This window comes from Paramisgurnus dabryanus, chromosome 15 (genome assembly GCF_030506205.2).
Source record: "Paramisgurnus dabryanus chromosome 15, PD_genome_1.1, whole genome shotgun sequence".
Lineage (NCBI taxonomy): Eukaryota > Metazoa > Chordata > Actinopteri > Cypriniformes > Cobitidae > Paramisgurnus > Paramisgurnus dabryanus.
In genome coordinates, this window is record NC_133351.1 from 12,699,938 (window position 1) to 12,720,888 (window position 20,951).

Sequence of the window (20,951 nt, forward strand, 5' to 3'; positions counted from 1 at the left end):
TATTCTTATTCTGTGTATCAGTTTAAAAAAACAATGTTATGCATGTTGTATTTTTTCTATCTGAGAACTATAAACAATCGCAATAAGCAAATTTGTCAGAAGCAGATGCACACACACAAACCTCTTGATGATGATCAACAATTGTTCAACTAAAAGGATTAACTTTGAACCACACGACAAGTAGCTGACAGTGAAAGGAGAAGCATAACCGAAAACAGTTAAGTATTTTTACAATGTGGGTTTTAACTGTCTAGAAGCTAATGAATAAACATGGAAACAATGTTTGCTGACATTGCTGTTTCATTTAACTGGCATATTATCTGCCTAACCAAATAAATATAAAAAAATCAAAACATGTTAATCAACAAGCAAATGCAATTTTACCTATAACAGAGATAACTGTCACATCCCAGGTGAAAAGTAGTACACTTCCATAGTGTACTTAAAGTGCTTTATTTTCGCACACTATTGTACTTGATATACAAAAATTCATCTTTAGTACTTTTTAAGATGTTCCTAAGATCATCTAAGTATACTTCACTGTGCTATTTTGAGACACCATAAATATGAACTAAAATGTGCTAAAAATGTATTTAGGTACCACTTGTAGTAAACCTGAACCCATCTTTGTATGAAAGTTGAGTTCAAGTTTAATACAAGTGTTAACTAAATACATTTTTTTAATACAGAGATATTACGTTAAAAGTACATTTTAGGTCATATTCACAGTGTCTCAAAATAGCAGAGTGAAGTACACTTAGATAATCTTAAGAACATCTTAAGAAGTAAAGATTAATTTTTTGTATATTAAGTACAAAATTAGTGTGCGAAAATAAAGCACTTTAAGTTCACTATGGAGGTGTACTACTTTTTCACCTGGGATGAACATCAAGTCATGATGTTTTCATTTAATTTCTAAACACTGATTCAGTTACGATCCAAACATCTTATTAGACATCTGTTCGGTGTTGTTACCTTACAAATCAATTTGATCACCAATTTTGTAGTTGCATGTTCAATCGCTTGATTAAAAAAGTTAACATCTGAAAACATTTATCAATAGCATTTTCTTGGTATGACATACAAGGGTTCAAATAAATGAAGTTTTCACAGTAAAATAGAATTAGGTGAAACTAACTTTGAGTCTTTCATGAATTGTTCAGATAAAATGGAACACTGGACCAAAGAACAGAAACACACATAGTGCCCTCCATAAGTATTGGGACAATAAAGGCAAAATTAGCCCTTTTTGTTGTGAAGTCAAGAAATATCTAAGCATTAAAAGGTGAATATGAGACAAAAGAATGTCATTTTATTTTTCACCTGTTTTACCAACTCGATGGAACAACACTTTTGTATTTTAATACTTCTATCAAAACTCTTGTCTCACGAGTGTTAAGTTATTAACTGTGTCCTGATGCATTTATTGTTCACATATAAACATAAAATGTAACATTCTGTACTTTTGCCTCATATTCATCTTACAAATTCCATGTCCCCACAGCAAACCTTGTCTTTCTGCCTCGATACTTATGCCTTGGGCACTGTAGAAGCACACTTGATGTAATATAGCATTCAAAGTGTAAGACCATCAGATGTATTGATATACTAGAACTACACCATTTAAAATTATATCAGAGACTTCAGTTTCCATTTATTGTTTCAAACTAGAGGGTCAGCAAGGCACTTCAGTAGTAAACTCGGTCATCACAAGTGTGCGTGTTCGTGTCTCCACACTCTTCAAAGCACAAAAGACTGCGTGTGTCTGTAATATTTGGGCTAAGGAGACAAATGAACAAGGACAAAGATTATCATTTATTTATATTAAGTATTATTATATGTTTGTCTGACCAATGAAAGACAAAGGAAGCACTTGGGGAAAACCGTGGGAACGGTCTTATTTGGGGGCACAGAAATCACACACTTCACCTTTAATATTAGTTTGATGCATGAATTACTATAAGAACAAAAGTAGGAAAAACTTACATCTGTTGGATGGTTGTCGTAGGGCTTAGCTCTGAAAAGACATAACCATCTTTTTTTAAATGTTAGAGGTCACAAATAGGTTTATATTTTGTTAGGTGTATTGCACAAGATACCTACTTTTGCTTTGTTCCTCCTGTACTCTCTGTTGGTAAATGCATTAGAAAATCAAGAAATCTTTGATAATAAACAGGAAAATAAAGTTTATTCGTATAGACTTTGAAGGTTTTAAAACTTACTGCGATGACAGCTATAACAGCATTCATGTCTGCAGCACAGACAGATGGCAAGACTGCATGAAAGGAGGAGGAAAAAGACTCCTAGTCCTACAGCTATAACTAATGTCAGGTTCAGCTCAACTGAAACACAAAAAAATATTTGGTCATATCACAAAGAACCCTTGACACAGAACTGTCAGGTTAATAGGTTGATAACATTTTGTAAAAAAAAAATTCTATCAAGTCCACTGTACTATTGTTTAATTTTAAAGGGTTAGTTCACCCCAAAATGACAATTTTATCATACTGGTGGCCCCAGTTTTATGACATTTTATACAATACATTAATTTATCATGAATTCTGTGTAACTACAACAAAAAAATAAGACTACTAACCAGCAGCACTATTTGTATAATTTAAACAGTTTTTATCATACATTTTCTTTGGGGGAGAAGTGAAGGAATGTGGCGTACACAAGGGGGGCCGCACGCTGTTCTCAAGTCCTCAAATTGTCTTCAGAACACATTTTTAGATATTTTTGATGAAAACCGAGAGGCTTGTGACTGTCCCATAGACTGCAGATTGATTCGCAATTCGTTTCCCCGAAAAGAATGAAAGACATCTCCAAAAAGGCCCATGTTCCCTCAGTAGTTCAATAATAAAATAATCAAGCAACAAGAACACTTTTGGTTGCAAAGAAAACAAAACAAACACTTTTATTCAACAATTTGTACTCCTTGGTCCTTCAGTGCGTGCACGTTCACAAGCAGACTACGACACATGCATGCTGCTGACGTAGATGGCAATGGTTTTTTTTCTTGTTTTTTTTTTTTAATTTAAGTTATTTTGCAAACATTGTAAACCATACCTAAACAGCCTGTAAATAAACAAATTGCCAGTGTATTCTGTGTCTGAATTGTGAATTAAACTCCAGTCTATTACCGAGTCACAAGCCTCTCGGTTTTCATTAAAAATATCTAAAAATGTGTTCTGAAATGATTTATGATAAAACCGTCATTTTGTGGTGAACTAACCCTTTAAATGATCACTTAACTTTGATTTATTTTAGATTACCTCTTTAAAATGACTTTCGCTAACTAATCTTTACTTACATTCTGTTATCTTCATAAGTTGACCTGCACAGCTTTTAGATGCCCCCATCCCACTGGAGGCTTCACATCGATACTGTCCCTCATCAGATTTTGACACACTCTTGAATTTCTGCCCAAAATGACAAAGGAAGCAAATATTGGATGTAAACAAAAATGAACTTTAACAAACTTCCAAGAGGGCCTCAGAATGACTTAAAACATTGTCCATGTTATGGAAAGAGATTACAGAGCTGCCTAATGATTAATCGTTTGCAGAATAAAAGTTTTTGTTAACATAAATGTGTGTGATGTGTATAATAATTATGTATATATATAAATGCACACACGTGCATGTATATATTTTAGAAATATTTGCATGTGTATAAACATTTGTATACTTTTTACCATATATAAATATAAATATTTATTATATAAATATATTTTTTTCTTAAAATTATACATGTGTTTGTATTTCTATATACATAACATTTGTTGATGTACTGTGTATAATAATTATGTAAACAATTTTTTATTCTGCAAACGATTAGTCGTGACTAATCATTAGGCAGCCTAATTACAGCATTGCACCAACCAGAGTCCCTGTTTTGGGGTCCAGGCTGTAGTTAATTTCAGGGAGATGAGCTGTACTCAATGGTTTGTTGTCTTTATACCAGCTGTAGGTAGTGTCAGGAACACTCAGCTTGTCTTTACAGCGCAGTTCAGCAGAAGAACCTCTCATGACCGTCTCTGGGACATCACATGATGGAGCATGTGGCGGCACTGTTTGCATAAAAACACTTTCATTACATCATCATTATTAGATGAATGTGCTTCTGTATAGCTCAATGGTAGAGCATTGCATTAGTAGCATAAAATGTCATGGGTTTGAAGCCCGGGAACACACATACTGATAAAAATGTATACCTTGTAATGTACTGTAAGCTGTTTTGGATAAAAATATCTGCCAAGTGCATAAAGATAAATAAATCAAAAAGACAATAAAATAGATATTTTAAGCTCTCACCAACCACACTAAGAGTGACAATGACCTCCCCCAACTTGATTTCGTCATGGCGGGCTGAGACTTCACATTGATACACTCCTGAGTCGTTCTGTGTAACACCACGAAGGGTCACTGTTGCCCCTTCAATGGATGCACGGCCCTTAAAGGAATCTGGTTGTTGTAAGATACAAAAAGAAATGAAGGTTTGCTTAAAACACGCAGAGAGAAAATTTCAAGGATGTATTTAACAAAATGAGATAAAAAATGAATGGGAGAGGGTTTATCCTAGTCCCAGACTAAAATGCATGTTTGAGCTGCCTTAATTTTAAAACATCTTGCACGGACATATCTTACATCAGTACCACTGTTTTGTCTCAAAAAATGGTAAGGTATGTTTGTAAAAACATTTTTAATGTCCCAGTATAACTAACGCCTAGTCCGGGATTAATCTTAACCCTGTCTAGGAAACCGCCCCATGAGTGTATGTTTAAAGCAAAACAACAACCCACCTGTAAATTCACCATCAAAATAAACATACGATACATCTCTCCCCCTCTTCTTCCATTCAACACGAGGGTTGGTTTCTCTCTCGGTCCTGAACTCACAGAAGAGTACAGCATCTTTCGCAAAGAAAAGATAAAGTGTCATATGGTCTAAAAGCTCTTATATAACTCAACTAAACATTGTCAGCCCATTATATGAAGTATAATCAGCTCACTTGTGTTTTCATGCACCTCCACTTTTGGCTTTCTGGTTGTCACAGTAACACAAGCTGAAATAAGAACTGAAGAGGAGAAGAGATTCAAGATTAACACTCAGCATTAATATCATTGCTTGTGATATCCGTTGTATGCCTTCATACAGGGACAAATGAAAGATTAGGTTATTATTAAGGCCGGTGTACCTGTATAGCTCAGTGGTATTGCGTTAGTTACACATAAGGTCATGGGTCTGAACCCAGAGAACAGATATAATGCAACATAAATCGCTTTGGATAAAAGCATCTGTCAAATGCATAAATATAGTCAAAGTCTTTCCCTACGTAACAGCTTAAAAAAATTCATGCATGTGCATATAAATGTGATTTTTTTCACAGAATTCTGGTCAGCTGGTGTTTATTGTATGGACACGAGCAAACTGAGCAATCAGTGTGGATGTGCAGGTAAACCTGCAGATAGTCTCGTTGCATGCATGGATTTATGCATGCACAGTCTCTGCAGAATGTCACAGTTTTATTTTATTGAAGTCAACAATTGTCTTTTAGTACATTCTTTCTAATCTTTTTTCTTTTGAGCATGACAGTAGCATGCTGACTTCTGGAACTTTTACACAACGTACTGTGACGACTTGCAGTCCATGTTTTAATGGTCCGTTTAGCAATACATGATTTAACAATAGTATCAATTAATTTCTATGCATGGGTGCTTTCAGTTTAAATTTAATGAAACACTTGTCTGAGGTGATTCATATAAAAATGCCGGCTTTTGCTACAAGCACGTGCACGTGTTGATCTCTGGCCGTGCCAGGAACAGAGATGTGTAGGAATTCATGTAATGGATGTTCTGACATAGTCTGGATAGTGGGGGTGGCAACCCAAAGCAAGCCTGATAACCTTTTAACACACAGAAACAGAGGGGAAATTCTTTCTTCTGTTTTTTCCCTCTTTGTAAACCTAATTGGCATTTATACAGTGTCAGAGAACTGACCTCATATTAGATAAGAAAAAGGGAGATAGTTCTTTTACGTAAAACCCCATCTGCTGAAAGAAGAAGATTTTAGTTAAAATCACAAACCACTGCACAGGATAATAACAACCCATACCAGCACAATGGCCTGAAACCTTACAGTTAGCAATAAATAATAATGCAATCGAAAATGTAAAGCAAAATCAACTAAACATTAAATTACTTTATAATACCCATGCTTATAATTGTTATATCATTTGCACAGGAATATAGATAATTATATCGACTGGATGGGATCGAGGTATGCTGGTTAAACAATAATCTTTATGATAATGACCAATACACAAGAGTCAGATAAGATGTATTGATCACATAAAAGGGTCACTGGCACATGAAAGTGATGCTTAGATCTGGACAACATCATCACAGGTATTTTATCACCCACAGATCCCATGTGTTCAGATGCTGCTCAGAATGTTTGTGTCTAACTCTATAACTACCTTCAAAGCATCCATCCATCTTTTAAATAACAACGATTAAAAAGCAGTGAAAACATATCTAAAGAAAATGATTTCATTAAAAAATGAATGGACTTTAACTATGACTAGTATTTATATGGTTCTTCTAATGTTTAAAAATGTTTTAATTATTTTTTGTTTCATGCTATATTTTAGCTATATAAATATGATAATTTTATACATTTGGGTAAAACATTTTGAATAAGCTTAATTTTTGTACACACACACAGACACGCACGCACACACACAAACACACGCATAGCATTTAGGGATTTCAAAACTTCCGAACTAAATAACTACATGGGTTCAAGCATCAGACATTGAAAAAGTTGCAAACATTACTGTACTTACAGTTGATCAGCATGAGAAGAGCAGGTAAAGTTAATCTCCGTGTTAGTGTCATCCTTAGGCTGTCCGTCTGAACCAAAAGCTCATGGAGACTGATGAACTTTTCTAAAGTTCTTGAAGATGGGTGCGCGTCTGCGCGATCCTGTCGTAACACTGCGCGGGCACAGCGCAGATGCTCTGAGCGGAAATACCTGCAGTCAATCACATGAACCAAAATATACCTGCAGAGAAACCTGTAGAGTGATGCTATTAATGAGACACAGTCTGGGAATGAATTCTTCACTTGAGGCTGAATGTAACGGCGTTAGTGGTTTATGTTTCAGCTCTAGAAATCAAGTTGTTTCTGCACATTTTAAATGTTTTTATTATTTGAAGTATGATGAGGTCCGTGTACTTTTGCGTCCCTTCATTTTTTTTTAAAAATAAAAATAAACGAAAATGTGCAATTTTTTTATTATTATTCTAGACGTTGAATGTAGAAGATGATTAATACACGGTTTTTTTTTTTTACAATTAACGGCTATTTTCAATCAACATGCGTCAGTGTTCATGCCAATTTACATTTTTTAGATAAAGACTAATTTGTGAAAACGTTCACAAATTAATTTTGTCGCTAAAACTATATGTTGTATAATAATAATATGGTCCCGGCCATTGCATGATTCATGAAAAAACTTATCAATTTAAATAAGACTATTCAGGGAAGTCTTTAAAAAAAATGTGAATTGTTTCATTTTAAGTTTGCATTTTAACCTTTGATTAAGTTCGAAATATGAGAATATAAAACAATACACTGATTTTACTGTTTCATATGTCCTTGTGTATTTATACTACATATAAATCTATGGGGGACTACACAGATAACAATTTTTTGTTCTCAAAACGTTCCCCAAACCTAGTTTTTGGTTCCCATAACGTTATTTTCCAAGGTTTGTTTTTGGTTAGCCAAGAAAGTTTTCTTTGCAGAAAAATAACGTTATTTATTTCCCAAAAATAACCAAAATATAGGGGAACGTTCTGTGTTTGGCCCTTCACACGAGTCAAATTGAACTTAATTGACTATTCATAATGGTGAATTATTTACCAATGAAAATTTATCAATGAAACTACACTACTAAACTACATAACTCGCAAATCAGGCTCAATCTAAAACAAGTAAACTGGCAGGAACAGGAACGATGTGTTTGAAAATGGACGTTACTCGTAAAACTTGTAGAATATTTGTCATCTACGTTGCATTGAAAGTAAAAAAAAGGCAAAAAGTAAAAATTTTTGAAATAGGCTAGCTACGTCAATATTTTGGTGGTAAAATGTTTAGGTTATATATAGGCTAGTTCGAATTCCAATTTTGTCATTTTGCGTTTTAACAATACAACAACCGTTTACATTTTATTTTTCGTCATGAAAAGTTTATATCACTCAAATGTTACTACTTGTCGAGCTCTCATTGACATGTAATCAGATTTTATGATAATAAAGAGTTTTATGTTTGTGCTTGGGAGGCACCTACCGGCAGACAGTGGTACTGCAATAATTTGAGATGAGAGAGTAGAACTACTTGGTTTACATATGGTTTAAATTAAGATATTGTAGCATTACGTCGTTACTCAGTCTACCTACTAAACTAATGAGATAAGACGAATAAAATGAGAAATTCATTGCTCAGACAAAAATATAATTTAATCTGCCGCGCTGGTTTGGAGGGACAGCCTTTGAATCAGACTGAATGTTGGAAGAAAACGTTAAAATTATTATTTTTTCTTTTTCAAGTTAGATATGAAGCAGTGTTAAATATTCTGTTTTTGTTATGTTGCTTGGCCTGAATAAACATGATGAATAAGCATGAAATTGCAATAATCAATCAAAAGATGATTGTAATGTGGTAATATGTCCACATGGAGGCAGGATTGTAGTAGGGTTGCTTTACTAGAGGCCCCAATACAGAGTGGCTTAAATTAAATTTCGGTTCATTTCATTTTACTTATCATAATTTTGTATTCAGTTTGAAAAGAATGTCAAAAATATGCATTCGTGATCTCAAACGTTTTAATCCAACATTTTGAAATCTTTTAATTTCTGATTATTTCTTGTAACTATGTCATATAGTTCTAATAATAAAAAATAACACTATATGCATTTTAGAGGGATTTTTTTCTCCCTATAAGCACTTAATTTCTTCTTAGTTTTACAGTAAGCTACCCCTGCCTAATGTAATAAGCATCTATATCCATTGCCATATAATGAAGCTTATAGACCAGAATGGTGGCTGCACTTGCAAATAGATTGTAAGACTGAAATACCTAATTTATTTGTTTATACTTTCTAATGCGTATTCATATCTTCTATTTGTTTTATTTCTGTCCCTCTAGTCACACAACTATTTATAGGCAACCGGTTTACAGTATATGATTGAAAAGAGCACAGTGGAGCTTGGCTGGAGAGCCTAAATAACAATGTAGGCAATGACAATTGTGTAACTTAATCTTGAACAACAATTTCTACCAATAAAAAGTTGAACATGTAACACAGATAATCCTATAGCACATGATATATAACTCCTCCAGTGCACCTAAACTCTTCTCAGTATCATTAGACTATATCAATGTCACTTCTGCCTTCATAGCTATACATTCATTATACATTTAAAGACTATACTGTTTCTGCTTCCTTCTTATATGATTCAATGATGTACCAGAGTGCTTTTCTGCAGCTTACCTTACACAGCTCCCTGCTAGACAGTAGTTTTTGAATAAGAATGCAGATGTTATTGTAATAATTCTTACTAATATAAAGTTTACAATGGGACCATTTGGTATCAACATGTGTTTTAAATTTAAAATCAACCTAAAACATTATTGCTAGATAAGTATTTGTGTAATTGGACTGTGATGGCCATGGCCTCTGTCCTCTCTATAATATATAACGATTGTGAAATATGTGATATTGTCATATATCTAATAACTTATTAAAGTTAATTTAATGTTTTGTTAATTAGTGTTATTTTGTTAATATTATGAACAAGAAACATCCTAATTAACACAACTATGTGTCTTGGACTAAAGCTGGGAAATGGTTTACAAAAAAACACTACTATAAAATGTTATTATTTTACATATTTAAGAGTAATAATTAATGCATTTTATTAAAATTGATATTGAACTGCTGTAGTTTAGCTGTCAAATGAAAGGCCAATGTTAAATCCTTACAAAGCTTGCATGCTAAAGCTCACAGAGGCTTTGATGTGTGTTGATGAGCTTGTCATGCAGACTGTTTTCCATCCCATCATCTGCCCAGGAATGCCAGAATTTCCATATTTCAATGCATCATCTAAAGGATAAAGAGAGAGCCAGTCTGGTCTGACACACACATCTAGAGTTTGTCATAAAGCTAAACCTGCCATTAAAACATTTTAACTTTAATTTCTGAAAGAAAGAATCTGTTCAGATCGCTGGTCTTAAAGGAAAACACCACAATGTTTCAATATTTTACTATGTTCTTACTTGAACTTAGACAAATTATTACATACCTATCTTTTATCAGTTCTTGCACTTTTAATATTTGTACAGCGCCTTGTGAATGTGTTATCATTTAGCCGAGCCCCATTCATTCCTTAGGATCCAAACAGGAATGAATTTAGAAGCCACAAAACACTTCCATGTTTTCCTTATTTAAAGACTGTTAAATGAGTAGTTACACGAGTAAGTATGGTGGCACAAAATAAAACTTTTGTTTGGAGCCATAGGAATGAATGGGGCTAGGCTAAATGCTAACACATTCACGAAGCGCTGCACAAAGATTAAGTGCATGCATTGAAAAAAGATAGGTATGTATTAATTCATCTAAATTGACGTACATAGTAAAACATAGTAAAAAGTTTTCCTTTAAAGATTATAATGAGTGAATCAGCTGCTGAGAGCCTTTAAAACCAGATTTTTGCAAATGATTCATATAGGCTACATATTACTATTAAAACATCTAAAGCTTATCACCACCTCATTCAAACACACTTTGAAACACATTGTTATCATGCCAGTTTTCATTTTAACCCCAGCTGCTGTGCGTCTTGCAACCGAGTGTCAGAGGGGGATTTGCAGTGACTAAAGCAAAAACCACACTAGCCATTACAAAGTAATGCTTGTGTAACAGAGATGCTAGAGGTCATGGCCTTCTTGTTAGAGTGACCAACTCCCATGCTGGACCGATCGCCAGGGAAGATGCGAGTAGGACCATTACACTTGCAGTCTTTATGTACCTGGCATCTTTTTAACATGCACATACTCTAAAGCAATATGGTTTAAGGCATTTTAAACTCGAAAGGACCACCCATAATAACTAATCTCTCCAATAATAAGACCTCTCCAACCAAACCTAACCAAGTTTTTGTCAAAACAAAACAACCATGTTATATAATCTTTGATAATATGCAGGCCCCTAACTATTATTCAATTGACACTGGACAGTTTTTTGTTTAGTGTGCCACATTTTCTCTGGGCCTTATATGTAGAGTATGCAACAGAAAAGTGGGCCCCTATAGCGACATTTTTGGTTAAAACTTTGATACAGTTGTATGATCACAATGCATATTTTAACATTTTCAGTTCTCATAAGTACTGTAGCTCAGACCCAGGATGCAGTGCAGCTGGTGTTAATGGCTTAAGTCAACGTGTTACTTCTGACCTCTTTTTAAAGAGATAAATGATGGTAACACAGTTGATGCATGCATTGACTTCCACAGTATAGGATAAACAAATGCAATGTAATCCAATGGGTGCCATCAACTGTGCAAAAATAAAACAGATTGTATTGTTAAATGACAGTTTGATATTCATGCATCTGTCAATGATGTGCATTGGTTTGTTTATAAACAGGATAAACTCTGAGCATCCCTGGATTGAATTGGATCAGTATTAAACAATGGTTACTATTCCTGTACCTTTTTATATCCCTTTGAAACATCAATTAATCTGTTTTATACTGTACAGTATATGAATATGTCATCTCTATTTCATACTCATATGTTGTGTTCAGATATGTGATAGGAGACCTTACAAGAATTTTGGACGTTGCCTGTATGGTTTGCCAAAATACCATGCAGCTAAACTCACCCCTAGCACACTCCATACTGGTTTCTCTAACAAGAATGATACATATTTGAGTATTTACATCAGTAAAGTGTCATTTAACTTTATGACTTTTTATCAAGTCTTCTGGAATCAAATGGTCAACTTGAAAGGCAGTATTCTTTTACAGAGGTCTCATGAGCTCATATGTCCCGCTGGAAGAATGACTCAAGGGCTTAGAAAGATTCAGTGACTTATATAATCTCTGCTATGTAGGTCACTGAGACTCTCAGGACGTGTTATATGGTTATGAGTATGGATGGACGTTTCTTAAACGATAAGCAAAACTTATAATTGGAGGGCAAGATTGCTATGTTGCTTGGAAATCATTCACCTCAGCAACTTTGATATCACTTTTAAAAGCAGCAAGCAATAAGAGTGATTTCAACTTTGCAAACACCCTCATGCACACATTGCTCATTGCTTTAGTATGTTCAACATCTACATGTTTCACTGCCATAGTTCAGTCTCAGATTATCTCTAATGTCTAATTCCATCTGACTGTTAGGTCATCTTTCTCCAAACAGTAAAAACACTCATGCTGGCTTTGAAAAGCCTCCAGGCTTTCATTTACCATCTGTGTTTATAGAGGAGAGAAACAGCTCTTCGAAATATTCAGAGAGCAGAGCTGTTATTGGACCCCAGTTTTAGCTTCCAAAGTGCCCACAGAACTTTTTCATGACTGGCACACAGTATATCTGCCCAGGCTGAAGGTACTGTAAAGGGATATGCCTCCAAGGAGGTCCGAATTCAACGCTACATGTGATACGTGTGGACGGTTTAATATATGCACCAACCGAAACACATATGGCCATTTGTCCTCTTGCATGCACAGTCAAAAATTCATAAACAGCAGAACTAGCAAGAGGGATCAACAATGTCAGAGGACAGGATTTCACACAGAGCTGTGGAATTAAGTGGATTTGCCGGTGCTTTAACAAAGTCACAAATGCAATGGTCTCTCTCTCTCTTTCTCTCCCTCTCTCTCTGTTATGCAAGTTTAGCCCAGTGGATCTATGGGTGGGGCAGAAAGATGCTGCCGCTTTATAAATTTCAAATTGCCCTGAGGATGTTGACTGTCAAGCCTCAGGTTTGTTTTTGTGTTTATGTGGAAATGTTTTGAACTAAAATAACCAAAAATTCTTCTGAAATTCATCTGAATTTTTCAACATGACAGTTGTTTAGCTGCTCTGAGATTTCTGGACTTAAATGATGGAGATAGAAGGACAGCCAGGTCAACATATTCAGCATAATGGACTCATGATGAAGCAGCCAGACTCTGTGAAACCACCAGTAAACATCGCAGAAGAAGGTAAGAGTACACTCTTAAAAACATTGGGGTATTTTCAACCCAGTCAGAAAATGACAAACCCAGCCATTAGAAAATGTTTACACACTGTAAAAAGTGAAAGTTGGATCTACTTATAAAAAAATACTTCATATGGTAGGCCTATCACTTAAAAATATATTTTTTTCAACTTAAATGTTCTCACATTAAGTGAACATTTTAAAGTAAAAACTTTTACAAAATTACTTGAATTGGTACATTTTCGACTTTAAAATTTTAGGTTTAAAATAAATCTAATTTTATGTGTTGCCAATTAGAGCATTTTTTTTAAGTTAATCCAACTTTCACTTTTTACAGTGCATTTGACCCAACAATGGGTTAAAACAACCCAACAATGGAGTCGATTACAATTCACTGGGTTCAGTTTTGGTACACAATCCTGGGTAACTATAATAAGGGTTCATAAATCATGATGAACTAATAACTAAATTAATTCTTACTATGAACTAGTAATGAGTTCAGGCATGCACAATCATTAATTAATGAAGTCTCATCATTAAGTACACATTTCATTAGTGGTTTCCTTCATCTCAGAGAATTACAATTTTGTGACTTTTCCTACATTATCTATCTATACGTACACAAAAAAATGGCCTTGTTTGTGATCCCAATTGAAAATGAATGGGAAATACACATTTTTTTCCATTTGTCAAAAAATCAATAAATTTTTCAGCATAAATCTGAAAATTTCCACATAGAAATAAAGGCCTGGTACTTGTGCACAAATGCAATGTAGAAAACATGCTCATACAAACACATACAGGTATGACTGCCACGGAAAGCATTTGTATAGAATTTGGCAAATAAAATCAGCCGCAAATGCATAAAAAAATATAGGGGTGTCATGTACACACACAGACACTCACATATGTGCTCTCTCTCCTTTTCACGCACACACTTTCATTTAGTCAAATTTTCTGTGGCACTTCAAAATGCATCAAAAACTACAAAAAATTCTACTATTTGAAATAATATTCATTTTTAATGTCCTTTCTTACGTTTATATACATAAATTCACAAAATGTGTCACTAAAGTAGTTACGTGAGCAGTTGGCCGTATCCAGTAAAATGAATGGCTTTCTATGGCCCTCTGCTGGTCAAAGTCATTTCTTTCTTAAAGTGTAATTTCTTTAGGCTTTTCTCTTTAACCAGCAAAAGGTGGAATTCTACACCTAACAACTAGATTAATATGCAAACAATTTAAATTAAATTTAGATAATCATTTAAAAACTTCTTAACACGCACCGGCCCGGCGGCGGTCCCTAGGGGGCGTTTTTACGTGTTTTTGTACTTTGTTTAACATCAAATATTCAATCAACAATCATAAACTTTACATTATTTGAAAGTTTAAACACTCAAAATTCATGTTCTGAGCTTATTTTTGCAATCAATACACTGGTGTGGATAAGATTAAATAAAATGCAGACGGAATGCATATAAAAAAATTTGTGGGTACTCACATGTCTTGCCATATGGTTCTGATAATTTCTGACAATTCAACGTACATTGCAATGTAAGGGTCCACTCTTCAAAAAGCATCCCACGTTTTAATCCAAAACAATGAAAAATAGTGAGAAATCCAGCAATATCCTCCTTTGTTTACATCCGCGCGTCCGCTAAGTATGATCGATCATGTTTATTTTCTATCAAATATCGAGTTTTATCAGTGAAAATCCATCTCTTCCTGCTTCGTTAGACTCTTCCGATAAAGATCCCGCCCTATTTTTCTGTTTTGTTCAATCAGATAAGGTTTGACAACTCAAAATGTGACGCGAACACCGATTTGCCCAAAGAGATGTCCTTCAGCTAACCATAGGCTTTTGACTGGATTACGCCAAAACAAAGCCAGCCAATGCTTAGCCAGCAAAGTTTTGATGGGCAGGGGTAGTAACCAATCATGAAACGATTACAAGGATTCAAATTACGTCAGTAAAGTGTACTTCTGCGCAAATCTACAGAAGCGCATGCAGAGAAATGCCCACGCCCCCTCGGTGCGCGTTTGTTTGTTTGGGTAGCATAGCAGCCGGCTAGGCTCTCCGGAGCCGCTGAGAAACCTCTCAAAGGTTAGATATAACATCTCCATTGTGGATTGTCGACTGCAGAGGACTTGTTTGTGTTGAGAGTGTTTTGGAGAAGTTGATAAAGAGCATGATCGCGGAGCAAAAATACAAGATTGGATATAAACAAACCGCGTCGTCGACGAGAGATGGACCGGACTATGAGCTCAGCTGCGCTCGCTTGGATAAAGTAAGTGGATTCTTTTGTTCATTATTTATTTTACGTTACATTTCTTGTTTCTTGTTAGCTGTTTTGATTATAAAGTAACAGTGGAGATGACTAAAATACGAGTTTTACATGGTTTCATTTTCTATGACATGTTATATAAATGGATCATTTTTATAGCTATATGAATCAAATGCACAGAATATACAAACTAAAAACTAGAAAATAAGATATGTGGTGGAAAATATGAGTATTACCAGCTGAGAAATATAGGTTATTTGGCAAACATAAGACATTTGTAATTATAAATATATTCATGTAATGTGTGTATGTGTGTATGTATTATGTTCATGTATATTACATCATAGTTTCTCATACAAATAGTTGTATGTCTCTAACTTTTGACTCAAACTAAGATCCTCTCTTGCTTTGTGTGTGTCTGTGTTGTGTTGTGTTTTGATGTTATGTAACAGGTCTTCAGCTGACACAGAGGGGGACTGGAATCTGGAGTGCATTCATGAGCGACCACATTCAAAATAGCAAGTATTTTGTTATAATGTGCAAATGTTTTTTTCTGAAATAGTTTTTTCTATGTGCTTTGGTGGGCAGAGAAGTTCTGAATTGATATACATCATGTAATATGTAGTCCTGACTCATTTTCTTTTGATAATCATGTCATTTTGTTATCATGTGTATATTTGGAGTTTCCAAGTGCACTTTTTCTGAAAGGACGCCTGGACTTTTTTGAAATAAAAGCTCACAGAAACAACATTTTTTGGAGTATCATTCTCAAATTTGAATCACAGCATGGTCAGACATTCAGTTTACCTATATGGTGTCCCCAGGTGTCTCAGATGACCATTTCATACCTTTTTTGCTAAGTGAATGTTATTTAAAGAAAAACGGAAGTCATTTAATGTATATTTTACCTTGTTTTACTCTGTTTCTTTACTACTCTGAGTTGTTATGACTATTAGGCAACAATATGTCAAGTGTCTAGTTTCAAACAAGACCAGAATTATGAATATAGACCATAGGGTTTAAGAGCTGCAGAGGTTTTAGTTTGGAGTTGTCGTTTTTCAGAAAATGCTCAAAAATAGAAGTGCTGGCTAACAGGTTAAATGATTTTTTTCATAAAAAAATCTATATTTCACATGCAAGCTAATGGTGTAGTTGAGGATTTTTGTGGTAAATGGGTACAAAAGTACTTGTACAAATCTCTCAAAACACAGCTTTATTATATAGATGAAATGTAAACACAAAAAAATATATATTATTTGTATTATTGAAAATGTATATAATTCTTATACTTTCAATTTCAGGATCATAAAGACCCCAAAGAACATAAGTTTAAACAGGAAACGAGGACCATTTGAGGATTAAGTAATCTAGGTCTTAGTTCATAAATAAAGTGTAAATCAATCCTAAATATTTTTCTTTCATTTTGTTATATTTTCTTTTTGTTTTATTGTTCTTTAACATCCTAGAAGGTTATTTCTGGGATTAAATCCTGATTTTCAATGCTTTTTTAGACCCAGATGTATTCAGGTAAAGATTTACATGCATACAAGTGTTCGACAAATTGCAAAAGTATTGCTGTGTTACTGATGTTTCATTTTCAGAGGACATGGAGAGTGAAGATATGGAGAAAGAGGCACTGGACAGGCGATATGCTTGGGAGCCCAGCATCTTCTATTCTCCTGGGAACGAGACCTTTTTCTTTACTGGGCAGGAGATCAGCATCCGAGAATCACTTGACTCTTTTGGTGCCGTCATCTGGCCAGGCGTAAGAACTCTTGTTGGCTTTTGTATGAGTATGTTTGAGAAAAGGGAGCTTCTTTGGCTTACGTACTAATTTCATGTGTTTGCACGTGTGCACAGGCTGTGGCTCTTTGCCGGTACTTGGAGAAGAACCGGGAACAGGTTGACCTGATGGATAAGGCGGTGCTTGAACTTGGAGCGGGAACAGGCTTGGTGTCCATTGTGGCAACTTTACTGGGTAGGTAAGATATGCAAAATATGTTGATTTTATTATTGACCTTTTAAGGGATAGTTCACCCAAAAAAGAAAAATCTGTCATCATTTACTCATCCTCATGTTGTTCTAAACCTGTATGAATTCCTTTTTTTTTTTTTGATGAACACAAAGAAGATATTTTGAGAAATTATTGTAAACACACAGCATATAGTGTCCATTAATTTCCATAGTAGGAAAGTATTGTGATAAGTGATGAAGTAAATGTTTTGATAAATGATGGAAAGCACACAGTTGACGGTACACATTAAATGCCATCATATTTTTATTCCTACTATGGAAGTCAATGGACACTATATTCTGTGTGTTTACCATAATTTCTCAAAATATCTTATTTTGTGTTCATCAGAAAAAAAAAATTCATACAGGTTTAAAACAACATGAGGATGAGTAAACGATGACAGAATTTTCATTTTTGGGTGAACTATCCCTTAAATGATGTATTTGACCAGTTTTAACTTAACACTAAAATGTATAACGTTTCGTCCATCCTTTGTAACATAAAGGTGCCTGGGTCACTGCCACAGATCTCCCCGATGTCCTGAGCAACTTAAACTTTAATCTTTTCCGTAACACACGGGGACGTTGCAGGTACACACCTCAGGTGGCGGCTCTGAAATGGGGTCGGGACGTTTCACGTCATTTTCCCAGCTCTGTCTACCATTACGACTACGTGATGTGTGCAGACGTGGTCTATCATCACAACTATCTGGAAGATCTACTTATCACCTTGCAACACTTCTGCAAGCCTGGCACCACCCTGCTGTGGGCGAATAAGGTCAGACTCAGTGTCTATATGAGTACAGCACACACTGAAGTGATATATAGCATGATATAAATCACACATGCTTTCCTCTGTAAATGGATACGGCCACGTGTCGGTCATGTTATTCCAATTAACTTATATTTTTAGCTAACATAATAATTTTATGAGGGCTGACAAAGTCAAAAGCTTGGACATGCTTCTATGAATTTAGATCCTTTAGACTTAAATATCTAAATAGACAAAATGTGAATGGGGCCTACATAAGGACTTTCTATGAAAAGCAAAAGTTGTAAGAAATTGTAAATAAAAGTGTGTGTGTGTGTGTGTGTGTGTGTGTGTGTGTGTGTGTGTGTGTGTGTGTGTGTGTGTATGATATTAACTTATTTCCCATTCTTTCAATTGGGCTATGATGACTTTAAATATTATTCTAATTGAAACTAAATAGGATAATTGTAATGATAAGGTGTTTTCAAACAAATGACACGTATAGTATTAAAGGGATAGTTCACCCAAAAATAAAAAATCTGTCATCATTTTCTCATACTAATGTTGTTATGAATCTGTATGAATTTATTTTTTTCTGATGAACACAAAAGAAGATTATTTTGATAAATGGTGGTAAGCATACAGCTTACCATTGACTTCCATAGTAGGAAAAACAGATATGATGGAATTCAATTAACTGTGTGCTTACCATCATTTATCAAAATATCTTCATCATCATATATCACAATACTTCCATAATATTTGTTTTTCCTACTATGGAAGTCAATGGTTACAATCAGCTGTGTACTTACCATCATTTATCAAAATATATTTTTTGTATTTATCAGAAAAAATAAATTCATACAGGTTAAGAACAACAAGTGTATGAGAAAAATATTTTGTGAACTATCCCTTTAAAGACCTGGCTGTCCATGTTTCATTTGCAATAGGTACGATTCCAGTCTGACCTGTGCTTCACAGAAAACTTCAAAAATGCTTTTAACACAACATTGCTGAAAGACATCCCACAAGAGGAGGTCAGGATCTACCAGGCCACAGCAAAGAAGTGAACAAAATCAAGCCAGAAAGAGAGAACCTATAAGAGAGAGTTTTAAAGGGACAGTTCACCCAAAATGAAAATTCTTTCATAATTTTCTCACTCTATGTTTGCCACAAACCTGTATAAATTCATTTAACTGCTCTGCAGAACACAAAGGAAGATATTTTGAGGAATGTTTACAACAAAACTAATCAAAGGTCCCATTGACTTCCATAGTAGGAAAAAAAGAATACTATGGAAGCCTCTGATATATTCCTTAAAATATTTGTGTGTTCATGAGAACAAAGAAATTTAAACAGGTTTGTAACAACAAAAGAATGAGTAAATGATAACAGTTTTTATTTTTGGGTGAATTGTCCCTTTAAAATTGATTCCAGTAACACTGAAGTGACGATGCTCCACCTGTGGGCTGGGATGCAGAATTACAATCAATGAAGCCAACTGTTGAGCTTAATCATTTCTACTCAAGAAGATACCACATGTACAATAACCATGATTCCTTTGTATTTTTGTGTTTGATAACTTTAGAAACCCATGTAATTTAAGTCTATTTATTAAACTTTACTTGCATCAGCATGTTTTGATTTTAAATCTTACATAATCATTACATATACTTTCTTTTTTATTATTATTAAATAACTTCTTGCAACATGCTTTATGTAAAATGCTCAAGTTTTTGAACCTAAACCACTGCATCCCTATGCATTAAAGAAATTTTAACAAAACAAATTCAAAGTATATAGAAAGGCACTGTAAATGTATACATTAGGCTAGTCTAAACAGCTACAACAGACAAGCCCATGGGAGAGGCCATTCAGGAAGTAAGGCGGCTTGTTTATGTACATGATTTACATTGGAATAATGCAGAAACGAGAGGAGAAGTTCTGAAGTAAGCTATTGAAATGCTTATGACTGTGCACACTGCCAAATAAGCTTTTCACCATTTTAAATAAACTTTAGTTTATTAATGCTTATGTGATGTGACTATTTATTGCATCTGGCTGCAGTGATTTAGATTAAAAAAAAACTCCTGCTCTTATATAATTATTTACTTCTTTCAAGGACCATTTCCATGCAAAATGGAAATCGTGTTTTCCCAGTTTTATAAAGTTGCTTCAAAGCAATGTAAAAAAAACCTGCGATAAACGTGTGATTTGGAAAAGGTTTAAAAGTTTGTTAAAAATCTCACATCCAACACAAATGTCCTAATTCAATAAGAAATATGTGACTCGGTACCACAAATCTAGTCATAAGGTTTGTTTGGATAGGAAATTGGCTGAGATACCATTTGAAAATCTGGAATCTAAGGGTGCAAAAAATCTAAATATTGAAAAAAAAAAATCGCCTTAAAAGTTGTCCAAATTAAGTCCTTAGCAACACATATTACCAATGTTAAATACATTTACATTTAAAGTAGGAAATATATAAAATATCTTCATGGAACATGATTTTTAATTAAAGAGCATCTATTGTCCGATTCATGCTTTAAAAAAATAAAAAATAAATACATGGGGCGTAAGCGTTGATGCTTCCCATTTACTTTTAATGGGTGACGTCATGCAGTGCCGA

At 34.5% G+C, this 20,951-nt stretch overlaps 2 protein-coding genes across 6 annotated transcripts; one reads left to right on the plus strand and one right to left on the minus strand.

Annotated features, from left to right (window-relative positions):
• Positions 1–612: 612 nt before the first annotated feature.
• jam2b (junctional adhesion molecule 2b) lies at positions 613–14,918 on the minus strand. 2 transcript variants are annotated; one of them, XM_065251944.2, is made up of 11 exons: positions 14,775–14,918; positions 6,850–7,079; positions 5,014–5,079; positions 4,805–4,915; positions 4,317–4,466; positions 3,885–4,072; positions 3,314–3,422; positions 2,223–2,342; positions 2,104–2,128; positions 1,987–2,017; positions 613–1,779 (listed from the first exon to the last, which is right to left on the minus strand). In XM_065251944.2, exons 1-11 carry the CDS (start codon positions 14,819–14,821, stop codon positions 1,741–1,743), a joined length of 1,116 nt encoding a protein of 371 aa, XP_065108016.1. In that variant the 5' UTR covers positions 14,822–14,918; the 3' UTR covers positions 613–1,740. The 2 variants fall into 2 exon arrangements, with proteins under 2 accessions (XP_065108016.1, XP_065108015.1); XM_065251943.2 differs by having other exon boundaries at positions 1,987–2,035.
• mettl21cb (methyltransferase 21C, AARS1 lysine b) lies at positions 12,912–20,035 on the plus strand. 4 transcript variants are annotated; one of them, XM_065251948.2, is made up of 7 exons: positions 15,158–15,561; positions 16,011–16,076; positions 16,860–17,085; positions 17,160–17,323; positions 17,419–17,536; positions 18,078–18,349; positions 19,273–20,035. In XM_065251948.2, the coding sequence occupies exons 3-7, from the start codon at positions 17,076–17,078 to the stop codon at positions 19,390–19,392; spliced, it is 684 nt and encodes a 227-aa protein (XP_065108020.1). In that variant the 5' UTR covers positions 15,158–15,561; positions 16,011–16,076; positions 16,860–17,075; the 3' UTR covers positions 19,393–20,035. The 4 variants fall into 4 exon arrangements, with proteins under 4 accessions (XP_065108019.1, XP_065108017.1, XP_065108020.1 ...); XM_065251947.1 differs by lacking the exons at positions 15,158–15,561; positions 16,011–16,076; positions 16,860–17,085 and adding exons at positions 12,912–13,056; positions 13,144–13,278 and having other exon boundaries at positions 17,419–17,540; positions 18,163–18,349; XM_065251945.2 differs by lacking the exons at positions 15,158–15,561; positions 16,011–16,076; positions 16,860–17,085 and adding exons at positions 12,915–13,056; positions 13,144–13,278.
• The last annotated feature ends 916 nt before the right edge of the window (positions 20,036–20,951 follow it).

Excerpts from the sequence above, each read along its gene's own strand:
- jam2b (XM_065251943.2), bottom strand. The coding sequence starts at position 14,821 with ATGTACGTTGAATTGTCAGAAATTATCAGAACCATATGGCAAGACAT. Across the intron at positions 4,916-5,013 it reads GGAGGTGCATGAAAACACAA|ATGCTGTACTCTTCTGTGAG; the intron begins GTGAGCTGATTA and ends TCTTTGCGAAAG. Across the intron at positions 2,036-2,103 it reads ACAGGAGGAACAAAGCAAAA|ATGGTTATGTCTTTTCAGAG; the intron begins GTAGGTATCTTG and ends ATTTAAAAAAAG.
- mettl21cb (XM_065251945.2), top strand. The coding sequence starts at position 13,176 with ATGATGGAGATAGAAGGACAGCCAGGTCAACATATTCAGCATAATGGA. Across the intron at positions 17,537-18,077 it reads CATTGTGGCAACTTTACTGG|GTGCCTGGGTCACTGCCACA; the intron begins GTAGGTAAGATA and ends TGTAACATAAAG. Across the intron at positions 18,350-19,272 it reads CCCTGCTGTGGGCGAATAAG|GTACGATTCCAGTCTGACCT; the intron begins GTCAGACTCAGT and ends CATTTGCAATAG.